This window comes from Schistocerca serialis, chromosome 3 (assembly GCF_023864345.2).
Source record: "Schistocerca serialis cubense isolate TAMUIC-IGC-003099 chromosome 3, iqSchSeri2.2, whole genome shotgun sequence".
In the NCBI taxonomy this organism is placed as follows: Eukaryota; Metazoa; Arthropoda; class Insecta; order Orthoptera; family Acrididae; genus Schistocerca; species Schistocerca serialis.
The window spans coordinates 817,047,203-817,068,488 of record NC_064640.1 but is presented as its reverse complement, the minus strand read 5'-3'; the positions used below and the strand labels follow the sequence as shown (position 1 = coordinate 817,068,488).

Below are 21,286 nucleotides of genomic sequence, written 5' to 3'. Positions count from 1 at the left end.
TGTCCTTCCCCATATGGCCCACACTTCTGTAGAATTTGGAAAGTGGCAGGTCAACCCGTAACATGGGACCTGGACTTATAGGGCTGAACAATGAGACACTCCTTTTAGTCGTATCTTACGATGGGCAGGGATACCTCGGGCCTATTCTAACCCCCGGACCTGCAGGGGGAGTTGTGTTTTGAAGTTAGTATTTTGAACAATATATGTCTTTAATCACAAGTGTCTTGATTGTAATTTTTGTAAGGGTGTCTCACCCGAGAGTCAGCAGGCACATTTTCTCTATTGTTTCCGCATATATTTTGGTACCCGTCACGTCTTTCAAGCAATGTCCAGCTTCGATGGAAAGCATCGCTTTGCTTCCCATTACAAACAAAATGAATTTTACATGCCCATTTGACAGACTGATGACAAATTAGTATAGTGGGATATTCGTTTTACCAATATGTGTTAACAAGGACAGCAAAACAAGATAGCCAGTACTCCAGCAGTGACAGCACCGTCCTGATTCCCACTTACTGCTAACACCATGCAGCAGAAATAATACATATCTATATAGTGAATATTGCATTAGGCTAATTTGGGACCACTCTGTTGAATGGGCATGTAAAATTCTGATTTAGAAATAATTTTCTTTGTAACAGAAAAGAAGCCGACACTTTCTGACAGGACCTCGTTGCACGAGAGACTTAATGAGAAGTATTTGTTCAGGTGGACCCCATCTACTCATTGCAAGAATGAAACTGCAAATACCTGCTGAAAATAAAAGAAAAAATGTGCCTGATGACCCACTGCAATGAGTAATAATCAGAACAAAAAATCAAGAATGTTGTTTCAAAAGTAACACATGAAGCCATCATGAAACACTCACTGTAGTCATTTAAAATATATCTCATAAATATGAGCATAGTGCCTGAGAACAAAAAAGTAAGGGTAGCTGATGGCAGGACACACGTGCTGCTTCCGCACGTCACTCAGCGCTCGTGCCCCTCCGTAGCACTGAATGGCCGTGTCGTATGTGGTGGACTGGGTCGCAAAAGCACGCCACTGTGCTCCACTCTGGATCTGGAGAACATTTCTTTGATCCCTACATTTCCGATTTTTTTCTGAAGATAAGATCGGGATGTTCACCTGCTTTTTGGTAAATTCTAGAATGCAGCAGCCTAGGATTCTGGAGTGACTCTCAGAAAAGGACCATGGCAAAGCTTTGAATCCATGATGGTGCAATCTGTCTTGTCACATGTGATTATATACATAGTTGTTAAGCTATATAGGACCAATTTAAACAGTCACTTGTGCAACAGAACAAGAAGAAAAGCACGGGAGCTACTCCAAAATATGCATATTTTGGACAGAGATGCCACTGAGCATCAATAGGAAAATTAATGTTAACACACAGAACCATAGAGAGAACAATTCACGCAATGAGGCAGAACTGTTTGAAGCTGAACAAAGGGCATAACATACATTTTTGAATGGTCTACACAGTAAAGCTGGTCGCACGGTTAGACTGGAACACTGCAAGACATTTGAAGAAACAATACAAATGGTAGCTCAATTCATAGAAGAGCTATGGAGGCCTCAACTTAATGAGAAACTGGATCATCCTGTTTTCAAACCATAACCAGAAACAACTATTGTAGGAGCAGCCAACAAAGTACAACTTCATGTAAGACAAAATTCAATGTTTTGCCTGTAGAGTGGAGGACACATTTCACAAAACTACAAGAAGGGGAACACAGAAGATATGGCCACGAATGGGGGGGGGGGGGGGGGGGGGGGCTTTGGTAGGAGTATGTTAAATGATAGAGGGAAAGGAAGGACCAACATTACTTCAGCCTACCAAAAAGCAAAAGTTACTGTGAGCTCAACTAATGACCGCACAAAGGTCTGCTGATTAATGCAATTTATCATGGTGAAAATACAGGGGATCAGATTTCTGTGATATGTTCTGTGTAATCAAGGAAGAAAGTTGGTGGCGGCCAAGTTGTACAGCTAAAGGGTTAAATGGCACCTGGGTGCACAACTGAAGGGAAGTTGTGATTTGACTTCCTGACAGACCAAGATGAATATGCTTCAGAAAAGTGATAAACAGAGAAAAACATGAGAAAAGTACATGTTGGTGTTAGATTTCCCAGTAGCTAACCATGCTCAGATCAATGTAGCACAATGAGAAATCCAATTTGGTCTTCCCAATTATGGCTGCAACGGAAATTCTAAAAATCAGACTCAAACGAATGCTAGTGTCTGTGAGGTAATACCAAAACTGTGAAACAACACAGTTATGCTATACCGAATTGACACACGTTTGACTGAATGTGAGCGCATTTGCTTCTCACCTTCTGAACAGAGCGGAATGACAATGGAAAAAGGAACTATGTGAGCTTCTCTATGCAATAAATTACAATTGACATTTTCTAGTGAGGAAAAAAAAAATGATGATGGCATCCTCTTGGGTAAAATATTCCGGACGTAAAATAGTCCCCCATTCGGATCTCCAGGTGGGGACTACTCAAGTGGACGTCGTCATCAGGAGAAAGAAAACTGGCGTTCCACGGATCGGAGCGTGGAATGTCAGATCCCTTAATCGAGCAGGTAGGTTAGAAAATTTAAAAAAGGGAAATGGATAGGTTAAAGTTAGATATAGTGGGAATTAGTGAAGTTCGGTGGCAGGACGAACAAGACTTTTGGTCAGGTGAATACAGGGTTATAAATACAAAATCAAATAGGGGTAATGCAGGAGTAGGTTTAATAATGAATAAAAAAATAGGAATGCGGCTAAGCTACTACAAACAGCATAGTGAACACATTATTGTGGCCAAGATAGACACGAAGCCAACGCCTACTACAGTAGTACAAGTTTATATGCCAACTAGCTTTGCAGATGAAGAAATTGATGAAATGTATGATGAGATAAAATAAATTATTCAGGTAGTGAATGGAAACAAAAATTTAATAGTCATGGGTGACTGGAATTTGACAGTAGGAAAAGGAAGAGACGGAAACATAGTAGGTGAATATGGATTGGGGGTAAGAAACGCAAGAGGAATTCACCTGGTAAAATTTTGCACAGAGCGTAATTTAATTGTAGCTAACACTTGGTTCAAGAATAATGAAAGAAGGTTGTATACATGGAAGAACCCTGGAGATACTAGAAGGTTTCAGATAGATTATAGAATGGTAAGACAGAGATTTAGGAACCAGATTTTAAATTGTAAGACATTTCCAGGGGCAGATGTGGACTCTGACCACAATCTATTGGTTATGAACTGTAGATTAAAACTGAAGAAACTGCAAAAAGGTGGGAATTTAAGGAGATGGGACCTGGATAAACTGAAAGAACCAGAGGTTGTACAGAGTTTCAGGGAGAGCAGAAGGGAACAATTGACAGGAATGGGGGAAAGAAATACAGTAGAAGAAGAATGGGTAGCTTTGACGGATGAAGTAGTGAAGGCAGCAAAGGATCAAGTAGGTAAAAAGATGAGGGCTAGTAGAAATCCTTGGGTAACAGAAGAAATATTGAATTTAATTGATGAAAGGCGAAAATACAAAACTGCAGTAAGTGAAGCAGGCAAAAAGGAATACAAACGTCTCAAAAATGAGATCAACAGGAAGCATAAAATGGCTAAGCAGGGATGGCTAGAGGACAAATGTAAGGATGTAGAGGCTTATCTCACGAGGGGTAAGATAGATACTGCCTACAGGAAAATTAAAGAGACCTTTGGAGAAAAGAGAACCACTTGCATGAATATCAAGAGCTCAGATGGAAACCCAGTTCTAAGCAAAGAAGGGAAAGCAGAAAGGTGGAAGGAGTATATAGAGGGTCTATACAGGGGCGATGTTCTTGAGGACAATATTATGGAAATGGAAGAGGAGGTAGATGAAGATGAAATGGGAAATGTGATACTGCGTGAAGAGTTTGACAGAGCACTGAAAGACCTAAGTAGAAACAAGGCCCCGGGAGTAGATAACATTCCATTAGAACTACTGACAGCCTTGGGAGAGCCAGTCCTGACAAAACTCTACCATCTGGTGAGCAAGATGTATGAGACAGGCGAAACTCCCTCAGACTTCAAGAAGAATATAATAATTCCAATCCCAAAGAAAGCAGGTGTTGACAGATGTGAAAATTGCCGAACTATCAGTTTAATAAGTCACAGCTGCAAAATACTAACGCAAATTCTTTACAGGTGAATGGAAAAACTGGTAGAAGCTGACCTCAGGGAAGATCAGTTTGGATTCCGCAGAAATGTTGGAACACATGAGGCAATACCGACCCTACGACTTATCTTAGAAGAAAGATTAAGGAAAGGCAAATCTATGTTTCTAGCATTTGCAGACTTAGAGAAAGCTTTTGAAAATGTTGACTGGAATACTCTCTTTCAAATTCTGAAGGTGGCAGGGGTAAAATACAGGGAGCGAAAGGCTATTTACAATTTGTACAGAAAGCAGATGGCAGTTGTAAGAGTCGAGGGGCATGAAAGGGAAGCAGCGGTTGGGAAGGGAGTGAGACAGGGTTGTAGCTTCTCCCCGATGCTATTCAATCAGTATATTGAGCAAGCAGTAAAGGAAACAAAAGAAAAATTCGGAGTAGGCATTAAAATTCATGGAGAAGAAGTAAAAACTTTGAGGTTCGCCGATGACATAGTAATTCTGTCAGAGACAGCAAAGGACTTGGAAGAGCAGTTGAACGGAATGGACAGTGTCTTGAAAGGAGGATATAAGATGAACATCAACAAAAGCAAAACGAGGATAATGGAATGTGGTCGAATTAAGTCGGGTGATGCTGAGGAAATTAGATTAGGAAATGAGACACTTAAAGTAGTAAAGGAGTTTTGCTATTTGGGGAGCATAATAACTGATGATGGTCGAAGTGGAGAGGATGTAAAATGTAGACTGGCAATGGCAAGGAAAGCGTTTCTGAAGAAGAGAAATTTGTTAACATCGAGTATAGATTTAAGTGTCAGGAAGACGTTTCTGATAGTATTTGTATGAAGTGTAGCCATGTGTGGAAGTGAAACATGGATGATAAATAGTTTGGACAAGAAGAGAATAGAAGCTTTCAAAATGTGGTGCTACAGAAGAATGCTGAAGATTAGATGGGTAGATCACATAACTAATGAAGAGGTGTTGAATAGGATTGGGGAGAAGAGAAGTTTGTGGCACAACTTGACTAGAAGAAGGGATCGGTTGGTAGGACATGTTCTAAGGCATCAAGGGATCACCAATTTTGTACTGGAGAGCAGCGTGGAGGGTAAAAATCGTAGAGGGAGACCAAGAGATGAATACACTAAGCAGATTCAGAAGGATGTAGGCTGCAGTAGGTAGTAGGAGATGAAGCTTGCACAGGCTAGAGTAGCATGGAGATCTGCATCAAACCAGTCTCAGGACTTAAGACCACCACCACCACAAGTGAGAAAAGAATTCACTGCCATCACGTATCATGCAGAACTGAATTGGCTACTAAAACTGAAGGATTCCAGAAGTAGATTACCTAGGTGGGCATCACATTTAGGTGAGTACCAATTCACAGTAGTTCATCGACATTGAAAACTACACAGTAATGTGAACTAATTAAGTAAGAGCGTCAGAGTGTGTTCCCCAAAAGGCAGAGAACAAAATTTATGAACATGTGATAGGTCAATATGTACTTTCAATCCTGGAAACAAGATTCTAAATTTGAAGTAGTTGGCGTAACACCTTACAAGAGCAGTGATAAATGTAACCTTATTGTTGTACCTGAAAGCCTATGAGAACAAGTGTTAACAGAAAGTCATGGCAGTCCATTCCCAAGACAGACGCGAAAGAGCAAGTAACCTATGAGTAGTGCAACTCTACTGGCAGTCAAACTGGAAAGCAGATGCTTACAGTTATGTTCCATGTTATGATTATGGAATAAGCAGAATGATATGGGCAAAACAAAATGATCTCTACAAGAACTCCCAGAAACTTTTTGAATGTGTGGATTTGGATATTACTTGTTCCTTAGCAAAATCAAAAAAAATGAGAATCATTATATTTTGACCATTCTAGATCACTTTTCAAGATAATGGTACCAATTCTGGACCAAAGTGGTGCGTATTATTAGTTACACTGGATCTTCCAATAGAGCTCACTGTCTTCTACAAGTAGCAACCAAGTTTCCAATTTTACTTCCAACTTGTTACAGCAAGTACGCAGATTGCTGATAATTAATGAGCTAATGGTGACGCAAATTCCCTGAGAGGAATGTACAGCTCGAAACAGTTCATCGAACTACCGCGAAAATTGGAAGTTATTATGTTGTCAGTGGGCATGATTTGTGGGACACACAATACATCCTGTGTTTACAACATGAAGGTTCATACTGCCACTCAGCTCTTGTGAAACTATCTACAGTGTGTGAATGACCTCGCAGTTTGACTATGCAACATCAGCAAGAGGCAGCAGCAATGAACATGTCAGAGACATAGCAAGCAAATGACTAGAAGTGTGGAAGCATGTATAGGCTTGTAATTATCAGTCATTCTTCCAGCACTCTGCTCAATGTGATCACACATACATGTAATAGCGGTAAGGAGTAAAGACTTTTACAACAAACTGAATTACGTATATTGGCATTAATGTTCCCACACCCCATAACTACTCATCCTGATGCATCCTGAAATAAATCCATGATATGTGTAACACTTACTAGTGTTCAAGAAACATGATCAATGGTACATTACATTTCTACCAAAACCCTACGAATCAACGAACACACACCTATGTTTTCTTGATACATAATTTGCAATTTAAAGTATTATTTCTAGAGACCGGATTATATGCATAATAAAAACCTTAAAATATGCATGAAACGTGCTTAAAAATGTATGAAAATTGATGAAATATGCAAGAACAAATAATAAAAAAAAACATGGTTACTGTGTGCATTATATCTCAAAGTCGAACCTGTGCCTATCAATTATGAGGAAGAGCACTGGCCACACGAAAAATCTGTACATTTAGAAAGCTGACATCATTTTCCGAATACTTTCTGGTAGAGGTTAGGAAGGAGACTTTTCTGCAATTATTTTATAAAAATTTGCAAAATGGGGATGCATACCATGTTTCAAGAACTGTTCCTTCTTTGCTATTGTTGTCGGTAACAAGCAGATGTGGTACGAGTGAGTCGCAGCGAAAAAATCGATATGTACAGGACCAACTTCGAGATATATCGCATGCAGAGGGGCATGCTCAAAAACTCCGAAATATTTTATTTAAAAAACAACATACAATCACAAATTTTTTTGAACAGCATTAACTTTTAGTTAATACTATTGGACCAAATCATTCACAATTTATTTTACATTTTTCTACTACTGTAAACATAAACAACCACTCACTGTTCCAAATGTTCGGTAGTAAGATTGTGTCTTTGATCACTCAGAGCATTTTTATAAGCAGAAAAGGACCTTTCTACATCAACTGAGATAACCGAGCAGTATTTGAATTTGGGTTGTTTTTTTTTTTTTTTTTTACATGTTCCATTGATCAATCACACGGTACAGTAGCCGTTATCATGTGGAACGTGTCAAGTCCACAAGCAATGCACATATGAAATAAGATTTTTTTACACAATACTAAGTTAAAGAGTAATATTTCTATTATTTACCCCATTCCTTTAAATTGCACAAAATGGATATACTATACTTATGTATTTATTTACTCCTCTTCAAGAATTCATCTATGGTATAGGAGGAGTTGTCAAGGAGATATGATTTCAATTTATTTTTGAAGCTATTACTGTAGTCTGTCAGACATTTTATTTCATCTGGTAATTTGTCGAAAATTTTTATAGCAGCATATTTTACCCCTTTCGGTGGCAATGATAGGTTGAGTAAAGGATAGTGTAAGTCTTTCTTTTTTATGGTATTATAATCATGAATGTCACTGTAGTTTTTAAAGTGGTCCATGTTGTTGAGAACAAATTTCATTAGTAAGTAAATGTACTGCAAGGCTGTTGTAAGAATTCCCAATCTTTTAAAAAGATGCCTACATTATGTGCGACTATGAACCCCGTAAGTTATTCTAACCACTTTCTTTAGAGCAGTGAATACTTTTTGTCTAAATGTTTAGTTACCCCAAAATATTATTCCGTATGACATCAGAAAGTGAAAGTATGCAAAGCATGTTAGCTTACTAATTTCTATATCCTCAAAATAGGCAATTATTCTGATTGCAAAAGTTGCTGAGCCTGGTCGCTTTAGAAGATCCAAAATATGAATTTTCCAATTAAGATTCTCATCTATATGTACACCCAAAAACTTAGTATGCTCTACCCTGTCTACTGACTTCTGTTGATGTGTTATATTTATTGAAGAAACTGTACTTTTTGCAGCAGAAAATTGGATTTACTGTGTTTTTTCAAAGTTTAGAGCAAGCCCATTCGCAGAAAACCAATTAATGACTTTTCCAAAGACCTTATTTGTATAATTTTCAATTGGAGTTTCTTTAACTGGATTAATAATTATGCCTGTATCATCAGCAAACAGTGTAAGTTCAGCTTCCTGTTTCAGATAGGAAGGGAGGTCGTTCACATATATCAAGAACAGAAGGGGACCCATGATTGAACCATGTGGAACACCTAATGTAATTTCATCCCAGTTAGATGAAGTGGCAAACTTATTTAATTCACTGGACCTATGTAAGGAAACTTTTTGCTTCCTGTTCCATAGGTATGACTCGTATGCTATTCCATTTATACCGTATAGTTGTAATTTCTGTAACATAATGTCATGGTTCATACAATAAAATGCTTTGGAAAAGTCACAGAAAATTCCTATTGGTGACATTTTACTATTTAAAGACTATATTATGTGGACAATGAAATTGTATATTGCTGTCTCAGTGGAACAGCATTTTTGAAATCCAAACTGTGATTTACTAAGTATCCCATTACTGTTGAGATGGCTAACCACTCGAGTACATTACTTTCTCGAAGATTTTTGAAAATGCTCTAAGCAAGGATACTGACCGATAATTATTGTCATCTGTGGTGTCCCCCTTTTGTAGAGAGGCCTGACAATGGCATATTTTAACCTGTCTGGGAAAATACCTTGAGTTAGTGATGCATTACATGTGTGAATCAGAACATCAGCTGTAATTGCTCCAATTGTTTTAATATCTTATTAGAGATTCATCTACTCCAACAGAACATTTATTTTTCAAAGATTTAATAATTTTACTTATTTCACAAGAGGCTGTTAGGTGAAAGTTAATGTGACTACATTTTTTCAAAACAGACTCTTCCATGTACTGTCTGGCTTTTTCTTTTGAACTGCTCTCACCAATTTTTTCTCCTACACTTAAGAAATGGTTGTTAAATACATTAGCTACTTGTGTACTGTTGGTTAGGATGCTCTCATTCAACCCCAGCAGTTACTTTTCGTGTCTCCCTCCTAACAACATTCCATATCGATTTGATTTTTTTACGGAGTTGTTAATTTCTTCTCTAACATATATATTTCTTGATTCCCTTACAACTGTTCTTAGTATGTTACAATAATTTTTATAGTGTAAAACTACTGCTGGATCTTTGCTAGTTCTTGCTGTCTCACACAGTTTTCTTTCCCTTTATGAAGACACTTTAATACCTGTAGTAATCCAAGGTTTCTTTGAAAAGTGTGTGGTGTTACATTTAGTAATTTTCTTTGGGAATCAATGTTCAAAAAGGGATATAAATTTATCAAGAAATGTGTTGCATTTATCATTAGCATTTGGCTCATTATATACATCTCCCCAATTAACATTTCTTAAGCTTTCTCTGAAGTACTCTATAGATACCGGGTTGAGCGAGCTCACACTTTTACTTAATGGTTTCTGGACTCTACACCCTGTTAGGTTCTGTAAGTTAATCAGTTGTGCATCATGGTCTAACAATCCATATACCACAGGGAAAGCGTGTGTTATACATCCTCTTTCTGTACAAATACATTATCTATTAGCGAGCTACTGTCCTGCGCTATACATGTACGGAAACTGATCACTGATTCTAAGTTATATGTTGTTAATAACACTTATAGTTCACTTTCCCTATCAGAATTACTTAGAAAGTTTACATTGAAATCACCACAGATTAGTAACTACTACTTTTTGTCCGACAGACTTTTTCATGAATAGCTCCCAGTCTCCTAATGGGGACCTGTAGACTGTTGCTAATATCAATACTACATTATCTAGCTGAAGTTCACATGCACAAAACTCAAAGTGCAGATCAACACAAAATTTGCTTACTTCTACAGTTTTGCATTTAACCCTTGTTTTATGAAAATTGAAACTCCTTCATCCATCCTATATCTACAAGTGTAAGATGCTAAATTATACCCACTTATACTGACACTATACATGCCCACAGTTACAATATGTTGGCACTTATGGTTTCTGGTAAAAGTTCACCTGTTGCATTAATAAAACTATCAAATTGGCACAAGGGTTCAAAGCCTGGATTATTGTTTAAAATGTTTTCGAACTTTTCTTGGGAATACCTCCAGCAATGAGGAGTTCACTAGAATAATTTTATTCATTAACTGAATAGATTCATTCAATGCCAAACCTTGAGTTTCAAGCTTTTTAATACTTGCAGGTATATGGGAAAAAATGAGTACTAATCACAGCAATGTCTTTTTTAATACAGGAATCATTAAAAGCTTCCTTGCACTGGCAAACTGCCAACGTCTCTGCACTAACGAAATTGTTTACTATCCCTCTAATGGCCTCAAAATGTTCATTTAAAAAAAACACAGCTTCAACCCACATACCCCAACGAGTTACCACTGGTTCGGGAGGACAAGGCACGTTTGGTGTTTTTTTCTTTGTACGTCTTGATGCAAGCAGGAGCCTTTAGAAACACTGTCTTTGAGGATGAAATCAGTTTATTGACATTCACAAATGTGGAACGTACTCCTTCAGCAAGGTGATGTACTCAATGAGCAAAGCACGTCCCATTAATCAAATTGGGATAAAACACTGAGGGCTTTTCCTGCTTTGATCATATAGGGAGCAGCATCTGAAATAAACACAAACACCCTTTCATCTGCAGAAGATTCTGGAAATATTTTTCTAATACCCTCATTCACAAATCTGGCAATCATAGGATGATCTACTTTTTCAAGTTCTTTGCAGGCCGCTAAATAGGTAGAAGAAGGTTCTTCTTTTAAAGCACCAACAATTAAGTTTGCAATGTAAAGGCCACAAGTGTTTGTAGTTTCATCAACTGAAATCCAGATAATGCTGTCCTCGAGTTCATAGTGTATTTCTTCCAGAACATTTACGTAAATTGTCGGTATGTAATTTTTATGCAGTGTTGATTCATCTGGTATATATTATGATTTAAGCATTATTTGTGCAGGAAGCCTTTGAGGATAGGGTTTGTATGTTTGTGAAGAGGAATGTTGCTTGCAGTGAATGCTTCACACACATCCATGTTCAACCAACTTTTTGTTTTCCTTTGGACAAATTCCTGGTACTGCAACTTGCTGGTCCTTTCTTCTGCATTCCTGTGATACGACGACTTGTCTTGACATGCTGGTCTATTTGACACTTTTTTTTTTTTTTGCACGGAACGTTTCTCTCACAAACTTGACAATATAAAGCAATTTCGTCATATGTAAATGTTTCAGGATGGTCAGCTATCCACGAAATGACGTTTCTTTTTTCAGGCAACATGGCACACAACATGTTGTAAACACGTTCAACTGTGTGTAAATGGAAAGCTAAACTGAAACCACGGACATGCGACTGAAAGCTTGATTAGTTTAAATCAACTGTTACCGACGCGTACGGTATGACAGTGGAGGGGATTAACCTGGATTAGCCAGTGCAGGAGCATTGACTGTCTGCCTGTTCCTGTTCCTCTTCTGTAATGATTTCACTATGCAGTGGCCTCTCGGTTAGTGATTGCATGCAGTTCTAGGTTGCGGTCAATCTGTAAGACATCAAAACTAGATCGAGCTAGAGACTGCCCATCTAAATTTTTAAAATATTGTAAACATAGGTGAAAATATGCATCGTCACTAGTTTTTAGTCAAAATATGCAGTAACCAGTGAGAAGGAGCCAAATATGCCAATGCATAAGCAACATCCAAATGCATATAAACCAGTCTCTAATTACTACTGTTAACAGTAAGGAGAGAAAGGGGAGAGGATGGCTGAATGCTCAATAAGTATATGAAAACATTTTATTTTAATATCACAGGCAATATCAACATATAATTTTTCAAATGAATTATTGTCCATCTGATGCCGGAGGACCTCGTCGAAAGGAAGATTTCTTCTGTGTTGCAGTATCAGTTATGCTTGCATGCAAACTTCCAATACTAAAAGGGAGAAAAGTGAATGAATATCAAAGGCAACAGAGTAGCAAAGCAAAGTTGCAACACATACCATAAAAATAAATTTTTAAACTTTGAACATCAGCAAATAATAAAAATTTAAAAAAATAAATAAAAAAGAAAAAAATGCGGGTCAGTCAACTGGTCAAATATGTGGTAGGCATACATTTATTTGCTGACTATTCATACATTAAAATAACAACAACCACCTCCCTCTTCACAATCAAAAATATGAAATTTACATACCTGTTTACATTTATTTCAGCAGTTAAACTGCTGGAAGCCGACACATCATCAAGCGTCAGCTGAAACAATTTATTGCATTTACTGTATAGGACATTTAAAGCTACTGCTTGCTTTATTAAAAACATATTCTTCGACTTCAACATAATGTTTAAACAAATTGCAAAAATAACAATATATACACAAACTGAACTGAGTGATGCTGGTAACTGATATAATTATTGCAAGAACACACACACACAGTGTCGGACCACTGCAGGACATGCAAGAAAAGTGTCAATAAGGTTCTGGAAGGTGCCAACAGGGATGTGGAGCCATGCCAGCTCCAGTGCTGTGGCCAGCTAGGCTAGGTTTCACGGTCGAGGATCCATGGCACAAACAGCCTGATCGAGGTTGTCCCAGAGATTCTTGATCGGGTTTAAATCTGGGGAGTTTGGTGGCCAGGAGAGCACAGTCAACTCATCCTGGTCCTCTTCGAACTACACATGTGTAAAGTGAGCTGTGCGACATGCTCCTTGTCCTGCTGGTACATGTGAACGTGCCTAGGAAAAACAAATTGCAAGTAAGGGCGAACATGGTCCCCAAGAATAGATGCATACTTTCATTGCTGCACTCTCTCTTCCACAATGATAAGATCATCAAGGGAATTCCATGAAAACATTCCCCAGACCATAATGTTCCCTCCTCCCACGGACAACAGAATAAGGAGGTAAACCATTCTGGCTCCTGGTGAGCAAGAAGTTCTTCGACGCCTCTGTACGCCTTGATGTCACTTTGAGAACTGTTGTGGCTGTGCGTGTAAAGAAAATAACTTGTTTTGCGTCAATCGTGAGCAAGGGTCACTGAAATTGGGCTGTGGCACAATGCATTAATATTGCTCAAAAGATAACAAACATTATTTATCACGCATTTCCCAAAGATGAGCAACAGTTCGACACAAACATGCAGCCAAAGTGAATGTGGTAACTGTACATGCACGTTCAATTCAATTTTGGCCTGAAGATTATGAATGAGATTCAAGAAACAAACTTCTAGGGTTACTTTCCAGAAGGAAGCTACTACCCAAAGCAATCCCCAGCACAAACTGACATGGAGAATAAACTACACAAAGCCAGGATGTAAGCAAAGAGGTAAGAAGCAAGAGCATAAATAACACTCCAATTAATTATAGCTAAAAAATTATCTTAAAATAAATTTTTAAACATAAAAAAGTGACCTAATGACAACACACCACATTACTGAAGCACACTTAAATCTAAGACGACGTGCAAAGCAGAATGAATTTGTTATTGGTGTCTTTGATTTCTCGAGCTCTAAGAGTTCCAAAAGATGAATGCTCACCTCTGCAACGGGGATGTGGAATGAATGTCACAATTCAGGAGAATACTCTAAAGAGACTCCTAGACATTTGTTCCCGAGTGCAAGGTGGTGATAGAGACAGTTTGTTGCCTTTCGAAAAAGGTTTCATTACGTCAATAAGATCTCTCTTTGGACTTTTTGAAAGTCTAAAAAGTATGAAAGTCAGCTACATATTAACTTCCAGACTAAATGAAGATCGCTAGGAAAAATTTTCTCCTAGGGTATGAGGATTAGAAATATTTTATATTTGAAGAGTGAAATGAGGTGTGTCTCCTTAAATTTCCAGGTAATGCAAGTGATACTTCCTTCTCTGCAAACACACCAATTACTGAAGAGTTAAATGCAGAGTCTTTTTCAGTGTATGTCGACCCAGATTCTGTATCCCTAAGTTTTATTACAAATTAACTCTGTATAAATGTTGTCGAGGGATCACCAACGCGAGAAATCCCAGAAGCTGTGAATGTCTAAGAAAATTTATTAACATGCTAGCTGAGTATTTGGAATTGCCATGGTACGTATTTATTCCAATCTTCTATTAGTCCACCTCCTTCCCCCTGTCTCTGTCTAACCACCTCCTCCCATTCCTCTTTCTGTCCATATCCTCCTCCTCCCCCCACCACCACCCTGTCAATATGCTGCTTCCTCCTCCGTCCATCTGCTCATTCCCTCTCCTCCTCCACCTCTCTCTGTTCATCTCATCTTATCCTTTTTCCTTTCTCTGTCCATTTCCTCGTCCCCCTCTATCTATGAGTCTCTCCCCCCCCCCCCCCCCTCTATGTTCATCTCCTGCCATTTCCTTTCTGTGTCAATCTCCTCCTCTCCCCTCTCTGTCCCCTAGCTCTGTCCGTCTCCTCCTATCTGTGCCTCTCTCCTCCTCCCCCCTCAGTGTCTGCCCTCCTCCTCCTTTCTCTCCCCACATTATCACAGTCATCCAAACAAGAGACTGGCAGTTCTTACCCCATCAGTATTTCTTTCCAAATTGTAACCAGTGTGTGTACCAAATCAGAAATTTTTCCAGGGGTTTACGATGAGTTGTTTACAGACGGCTTTGCTCGTATATCTACATGTCAAATTTATTTCACACATATTTAACATATTTCATGCATATTTGTACATATATTTCGACTATATGTCTAGCGAATTTCAACCTGCAGTTTCATTTTCAGGCATCTTAATGTTTATATCGTATCTGCTGAGCTACATGCTGTATAATGACATAATTTTGCAGGTACATAAAGTGGCATATGTGATACAGTCTGCAAAATGTGTTGTGAATAGAGTTAGTAGTAATGAAGTAATAAATTAAAAAATCACGCATGGTGTGGCCGTTTCTCAAGAATCTCTCTGTGTGTAATGTCATATCTCCTGTACTGTATGTCATGTAATGATACAGTCTTTTAGGTACATTCAGTGGCACATGCGATTACTGTTTCCGAAATGTGTTGCAAATTGAGTTAGCAGCAAAGAAGTAATAAATTTAACCATCATGCTTGATGCAGTAGTTTTTCACGGATTCACTGTTTATGACCTCATACCTCCCGAATTAAATGTCGTACAGATCTCTTATGTCCATGATTTTGGTGTTCATGTTTAATTACAAAATAGATAACATGTATGTATGTATGGTCCCAAACTGGTGGTTCGAGAGGTTTGCAAGAAATAAGCTCTTGTCTAATAGAACACCTGACTCTCCATGGCAGTAATGGCAAACATATTTTCACATACTCTCGCTCATGCAGCAATCAAAACTGCAACACAAATGTTTTTCTCCGTCTTATAAAATACCTGCAAAATACGAGAGGTAACACAAACTATTGTCTTAAAAGTTCCTTCCGCCAGGACACAGTTACCTTCCAAATGATACAGATTTTTCTTTTATTAAAAAGAGACTAAAAACTAGTCATCACATCTTTTGTCTAAGAGATCAGTATGATGATGTTCTTAGCTGCAAGGAAAGTAACACTGATTACCTAACAGAAATGAACCACGAAAACTTCCATTCAACAGCAAACTTAGAAAAATGTATCACCCATAGGAAAACAAATGTTGAAGGTGAAACAATTAACTAGCTGACAATGAGATGGATCAATACTGAGAAGGCTGAACCATTTGTTATCCAATATAAAACTACTTTCTCACCAGAAATGCCATTTGGAAAAATTAATATCCCCACAAAAAATGGAAACTGACCTTTAGAAAGTCTAGCTGATGTTCCACATGGTCTTCTTTATAGTACATGAAGACTGATCTCCATGGTGTGCGGGAGGGGGTGGGTGGGAGACCGCATTTTCTACTTGTACATTAAGTACTATTTAATTACTTACATTAATACTTGTGATTTTTTCATGTAAAATGGTCCTGCTTGTGTTTATTTGTTTCATAAAACTGCCTGTTTTCAAACCACACAATATTTTGTCAACACCTTTCAGTCGGCAGTGTGACTCACTCCATACAAAGCAGTTTTTCTTATGGGAGAGACAGCCATTGAATTTTTTTATATATTTATAAAGTGCTGAAAACGTAACCTTAACATCAGTTTATTCTAAATATGCTGAAAAATTTTAGAGCTTTTTTTAAAATAACTCAATAACTAATTGTTTGTACTGAATATTTTCATTTGATGTAGTCAGTCAGTTGGCTTCTGAATGCCCCATACATGCATGCATATATACGCACACCCACTTTTATAATTTGTATGGATGAGGTAAAACTGTGTGGTTGTGCAGCAATTCTGGATGTTCTTCCAGATGCAGTGAAATACATTGCAAGTTATACTGCATTTAAGTACCAAAACAATGATAAATTGTTAGGTATTCCAGTAGCAAAAAGTGAATTAGAAGAGTCTATTGCAGACTGGATATCAATTACATCTCACGATGATCATTACTCTCCAATACGAGCACGGAAAAACAACATGTTGCAGTTTGAAGGAGAATTTGTTGATTTTAATGGAAACGGAGTGCGCAAACAAAAAAATGTTGTAAAGTCTCTGTGCTCTATTTTGAAACAGTTTCCACACAGTTATTGCTCTTTATGTATGAACAAGAACATTCATTTAAGGATTAGGTCTCTGAATCAATAAGCAAAATTGGAAACTATAAAGAGATATGCACAAGGAGGAAGCTGCTATGGATTTCACCTTCATCTGATAAACGGCAACAGAAATGTGGAACAGTCTACACTACCATCTGTTTCTACACCAAACAAGTGAGTTATGTTTCATCTTAATTATCATTTCCTAATGTGTAATACATCTGTCATGCCACTTTATTTAATTTGTTCAACTATGTATTGAACCAAATTGAAAGTAAAATGAATGAATAACACCCCAAAGCAAGTGTGGTGCAGTACATTTACTGAATAATCAAACTGCTGTGCTATGCTATGCTGTGCTGCCTCACTGTGATGTCAGCGGGCTCCAGCCAATAGATCGCATTTCTGCTGGAATGTCCCACACCCCCATTCCCACCTCCAGCCTGATACCCCTTGCTTTCAGATGTTTCATGCCATACACACCAACGGTCACCTGACCAATTAATCTGGAAAGGCCATTTATCGTCACTCAGTGAATGTCCAATTGTGGTATTGGCATGCAAATTCCAGCCTTCACCACTGAGCTGACTGTGCCAGCTGTAGCAGCGACTTAAGACTATGTCATACACACAGGATGCAGGCATTCAAATTTTCTCTTAGCTTCAGTGTAGGTCAGTCTGTCTAGCGTCTTGTACTCCACGATTTTCCTTTCGTTCTGGAGAATCCTGCAGTCAGGCGAGCAAGGCAAATGGTGCTCTCCACAGCTGACACAGATGGGAGGCAGGGCACATGGAGTATTGGGAAGTGATGGGCATCCGCAATCTCGGCATGTGACGCTAGAAGTACAGCGGGAAAACATATGGCCGAACTTCCAGCACAGGGGAGGGATATAGGGCTTTACATCACACCGGTAGACCATCACCTTGACCTTCTATGGGCAATGCATCACCCTCAAAGGCGAAGATGAAGGCACCGGTGGCGACCTGATTATCCTTCGGACTCCAGTCGACACGCCACACGAAATGTACACCTCACCGCTCTAAATTGGTGCGCAGCTCATCATCGGACTGCAAAAGAAGGTCTCTGTGAAATATGATACCCTGGACCATGTAAGTGATGGTGACAGAAATATCCCCCAGCTTGTCACAAGCAAGTAACTCCCGTGACTGGGCAGAAGATGCTGTTTTGATCAAGACTGACCCATTTTGGACAAGCCCTCCACCTTCCCAAACTTGTCCTCTAAATGCTCAACAAAAAACTGAGGCTTCATTGTCATGAAAGATTCCCCATCAGCTCTCGAACATCTAAGGTACTGGCGCGAATAAGATCCGCTGCCATCCTTAGCATGGCGTTCTTCCCATGGTGTGGCCAGGGAGGGGAATAATTTGGGGTCATACTTCTGTGCGTTGAATTGAGCTCATGATCGCTTAGAGACTGCTGGTGTTTCACCACCAGTAAGAGATGATGGACTACGCTTCATCATGTGCCATCCGCCCTGATGCCACCCACTCTGACCAGGGGCGCTTCCCACAGGCGCAACCCAGCCGTAGCAAAGGCCACCTGGCAGGATGGCCATTGCCGGGAGTCCCGATACCCCAGAGGATGGGCATCTACCCCTTGGCATACATAGGGAGATAATGGCGCAGGCATCAGCAGAGCGATCCCTGTGTGGTCGGGGGACTACAACCAACAGGGTATGTGGCAGCCCCACCACAACGGACTGGCTACCGAGCTGGATATCAGGTGCAAAGAAGTCCATGGTCATCGTCGACGTAGAAATTGACACTGCATAGTGCATGGTCGAAAATGAACCCAGGAAGGTGTGCTCGCCCAAGAGATGGAGAATGGGCAGGACTGCAATGCAGCAACAAGAAAGTAGGCCAAAGATCTCAATGCACGATGGACACGATCCACCTTATAAGGCACCCTTCCCCAGTTGGCTCGCTCTTCGGGAAAATCTGAAGAATGGAGATCAAACCCTACAGAGGACCATCACATAAAGGCCGAAACGTGTGAAACTCCTTTCAGTCACTTCGTACGACAGGCAGGAATACCTCGGGCCTATTCTAAACCCCGGACCCACAGAGGGATTTCACAACCTTTAACTGAGGAGGAAGCACGTACTGAATTATCTGCTCAAAAACTTGAGAAGCCCTCCCATGCTCAATATTTATTTTGCAATAATACTGACCCTCTATGAGCAGTATTGACAGTCTGTACAATATACTGAAGGAGACTAGAGAGCTTTAAACAATTCTGACACACATTCACTATATGGCAATGTATATTGTACCATGTAAGGGCAGTGATGTGCAATAAACAGCAGTTCCTACTGAGATCAAGAGAAATTCAATTCACACTGAATGAATTTCTGCAGAGAAATGAAAAAATTAGATGACAAAAGATCAGGGCGTGTGCTGGAGTATGTATATTAAAGCATCATGCAGTACTTTGTAAACAGGCACAAACTTCATTTCTCAGATGCCATATACCTCATTGTCCAAAATGGCAGAGGGAACTGAAGCCCATGTGTCATGATAGTCAGCAGAAAAGTTTATTTTACTTATAGCAGTTTTCAGAATTGGCAAATAGGATCAGGGCAGCTGTCCTGTCAGCATAAATGTTTTTCTTCCTTGCACTCCACAGACATCAGATCACATAAGCTTTCAATTAGTAATCAGTAAATAATTGTTTTATTTTATTTTATTTTTTTTGCAACAGTTGTTACAGTAGAGGACACACAGAAAAAACAGCATGTGTACACAATAATTTACAATTTCCTTGTTTAATTTTTAATTAGTTTTTGTTGTTTATGAAGCTACGACATAGTGAATGAGCCAGTGGCCCATTGAAACATGTACTGGAAGATTTTCAGGCTAATTTCATCTATTCTGCATAATTTCCGCTTGTGTTTTGCAAGGCAAGCAACAATACAAATGAGTTCCACATTTTTGCGCACCAACATGTTCACTACAAAGGCATGAATATTGCGCAATTGTATTGTGCTGTTCTTGGCCTTGCACTTTCCAGCAATATATTGGCACAATATTACTGCGCATACATATTAAGTGTGTGAGGGCCCCGTCACAAAAGGTGTTCAATAATGTTGAAATATGGTGCCTGTTGAACTTAGCAGAGTAACAAATTATTCACATATTGCTTAAACCATTCTTTAAGAATGCCACTCTTTGAATTGGGACACAATCATCTTGGAATCAAGTGTCCTCCTCATAGAACTAAGGTGGTTGAAATTCATGGGTGATCTCTGCTAGTACCCACAGTTTCATATTTTAAAACAGAGGGTTTTTTCATTACTTCGACTATGATTTGTGTGTGTGTGTGTGTGTGTGTGTGTGTGTGTGTGTGTGTGTGTGTTTGACTGGAGGGGAGGGGGGGGGGGGGGTTCGGCACTGCCTATAGGTGCACTAAGGAATATTCTCATCCAAGTTATCACTTTTATAAATTAAAATTAAATTGTCTGCTAAATTTTTACAAAAAAATCTACTAAAATTATTAGACGGAATGTGTACAAACTTTTACTTACATTTCCCAAAACTACAGCTCCCTGTTCTTTGTCTGTATCATCATCATCATCATCATCATCATCATCATCATCATCAGCTTCAAGAACCTGAACTACTATACTCTCTCCTGAGAGTGTCAATGGAAGACTCTTTGTGACCTTGACCGGAACAGGTGTCTGTGCTGGTATAACCAACACTTTATCATCGTTTGCCTGAAATGCAGAGACCACATGAAACTGCCAAATGACATATTAAAGTATTCAACATTTTTAATATTTATTTCAGTAAAGAAATAAGAACCACAGCAAAGTGAATTAGAAGATAAAAATGAAACACACAAAAGAAGTTAGAAAGAAAACTGACAGAAAAATATGACAAAAGTTTAAAAAAATTTGATTTCTTGTTGGTTTTATATAGTTTTATGTTATCTCACATGAAAGTGGATGAAGGTTATGTCACAATGAATTGAACTTGAAAATAGCAATACAGGAAATGTGGTGCATTCAAGGTATTCTCACACTTTTTGTTCAATTGATTTAAATATTATTATTTTGGTCTACTTAAAAATCAGTTATTAATTAGGATTCTCTCTCTCTATTACTTTTTGAAGCATTTTCTGGCAAAATTGTCTGTTCTTGTAATAGGGCACGTAACTGTTACTCCAACAACCAATAGAAGATCTCACAGCATCCTTATCACATTATACCTAATTATTCCATTTGTTTTGATTACAATCATGCTGTCTCTCCAACACAGCCACTATCACTAAATCTATTAAGC

The 21,286-nt window shown here is 38.8% G+C and overlaps 1 protein-coding gene across 1 annotated transcript in view; it reads right to left on the bottom strand.

The window, feature by feature from the left end:
- Positions 1-12,176: 12,176 nt before the first annotated feature.
- Positions 12,177-21,286, bottom strand: part of LOC126470701 (heat shock 70 kDa protein 14-like) — a 203,539-nt gene continuing 194,429 nt past the window's right edge. The window contains exons 8-10 of the mRNA XM_050098702.1: positions 20,527-20,718; positions 12,594-12,652; positions 12,177-12,332 (exon numbers count right to left, since the gene is read on the bottom strand). Of these exons, the coding sequence (XP_049954659.1) occupies positions 12,242-12,332; positions 12,594-12,652; positions 20,527-20,718 (342 nt within the window). The 3' untranslated portion in view covers positions 12,177-12,241. The remainder of the gene's footprint in view (positions 12,333-12,593; positions 12,653-20,526; positions 20,719-21,286) is intronic.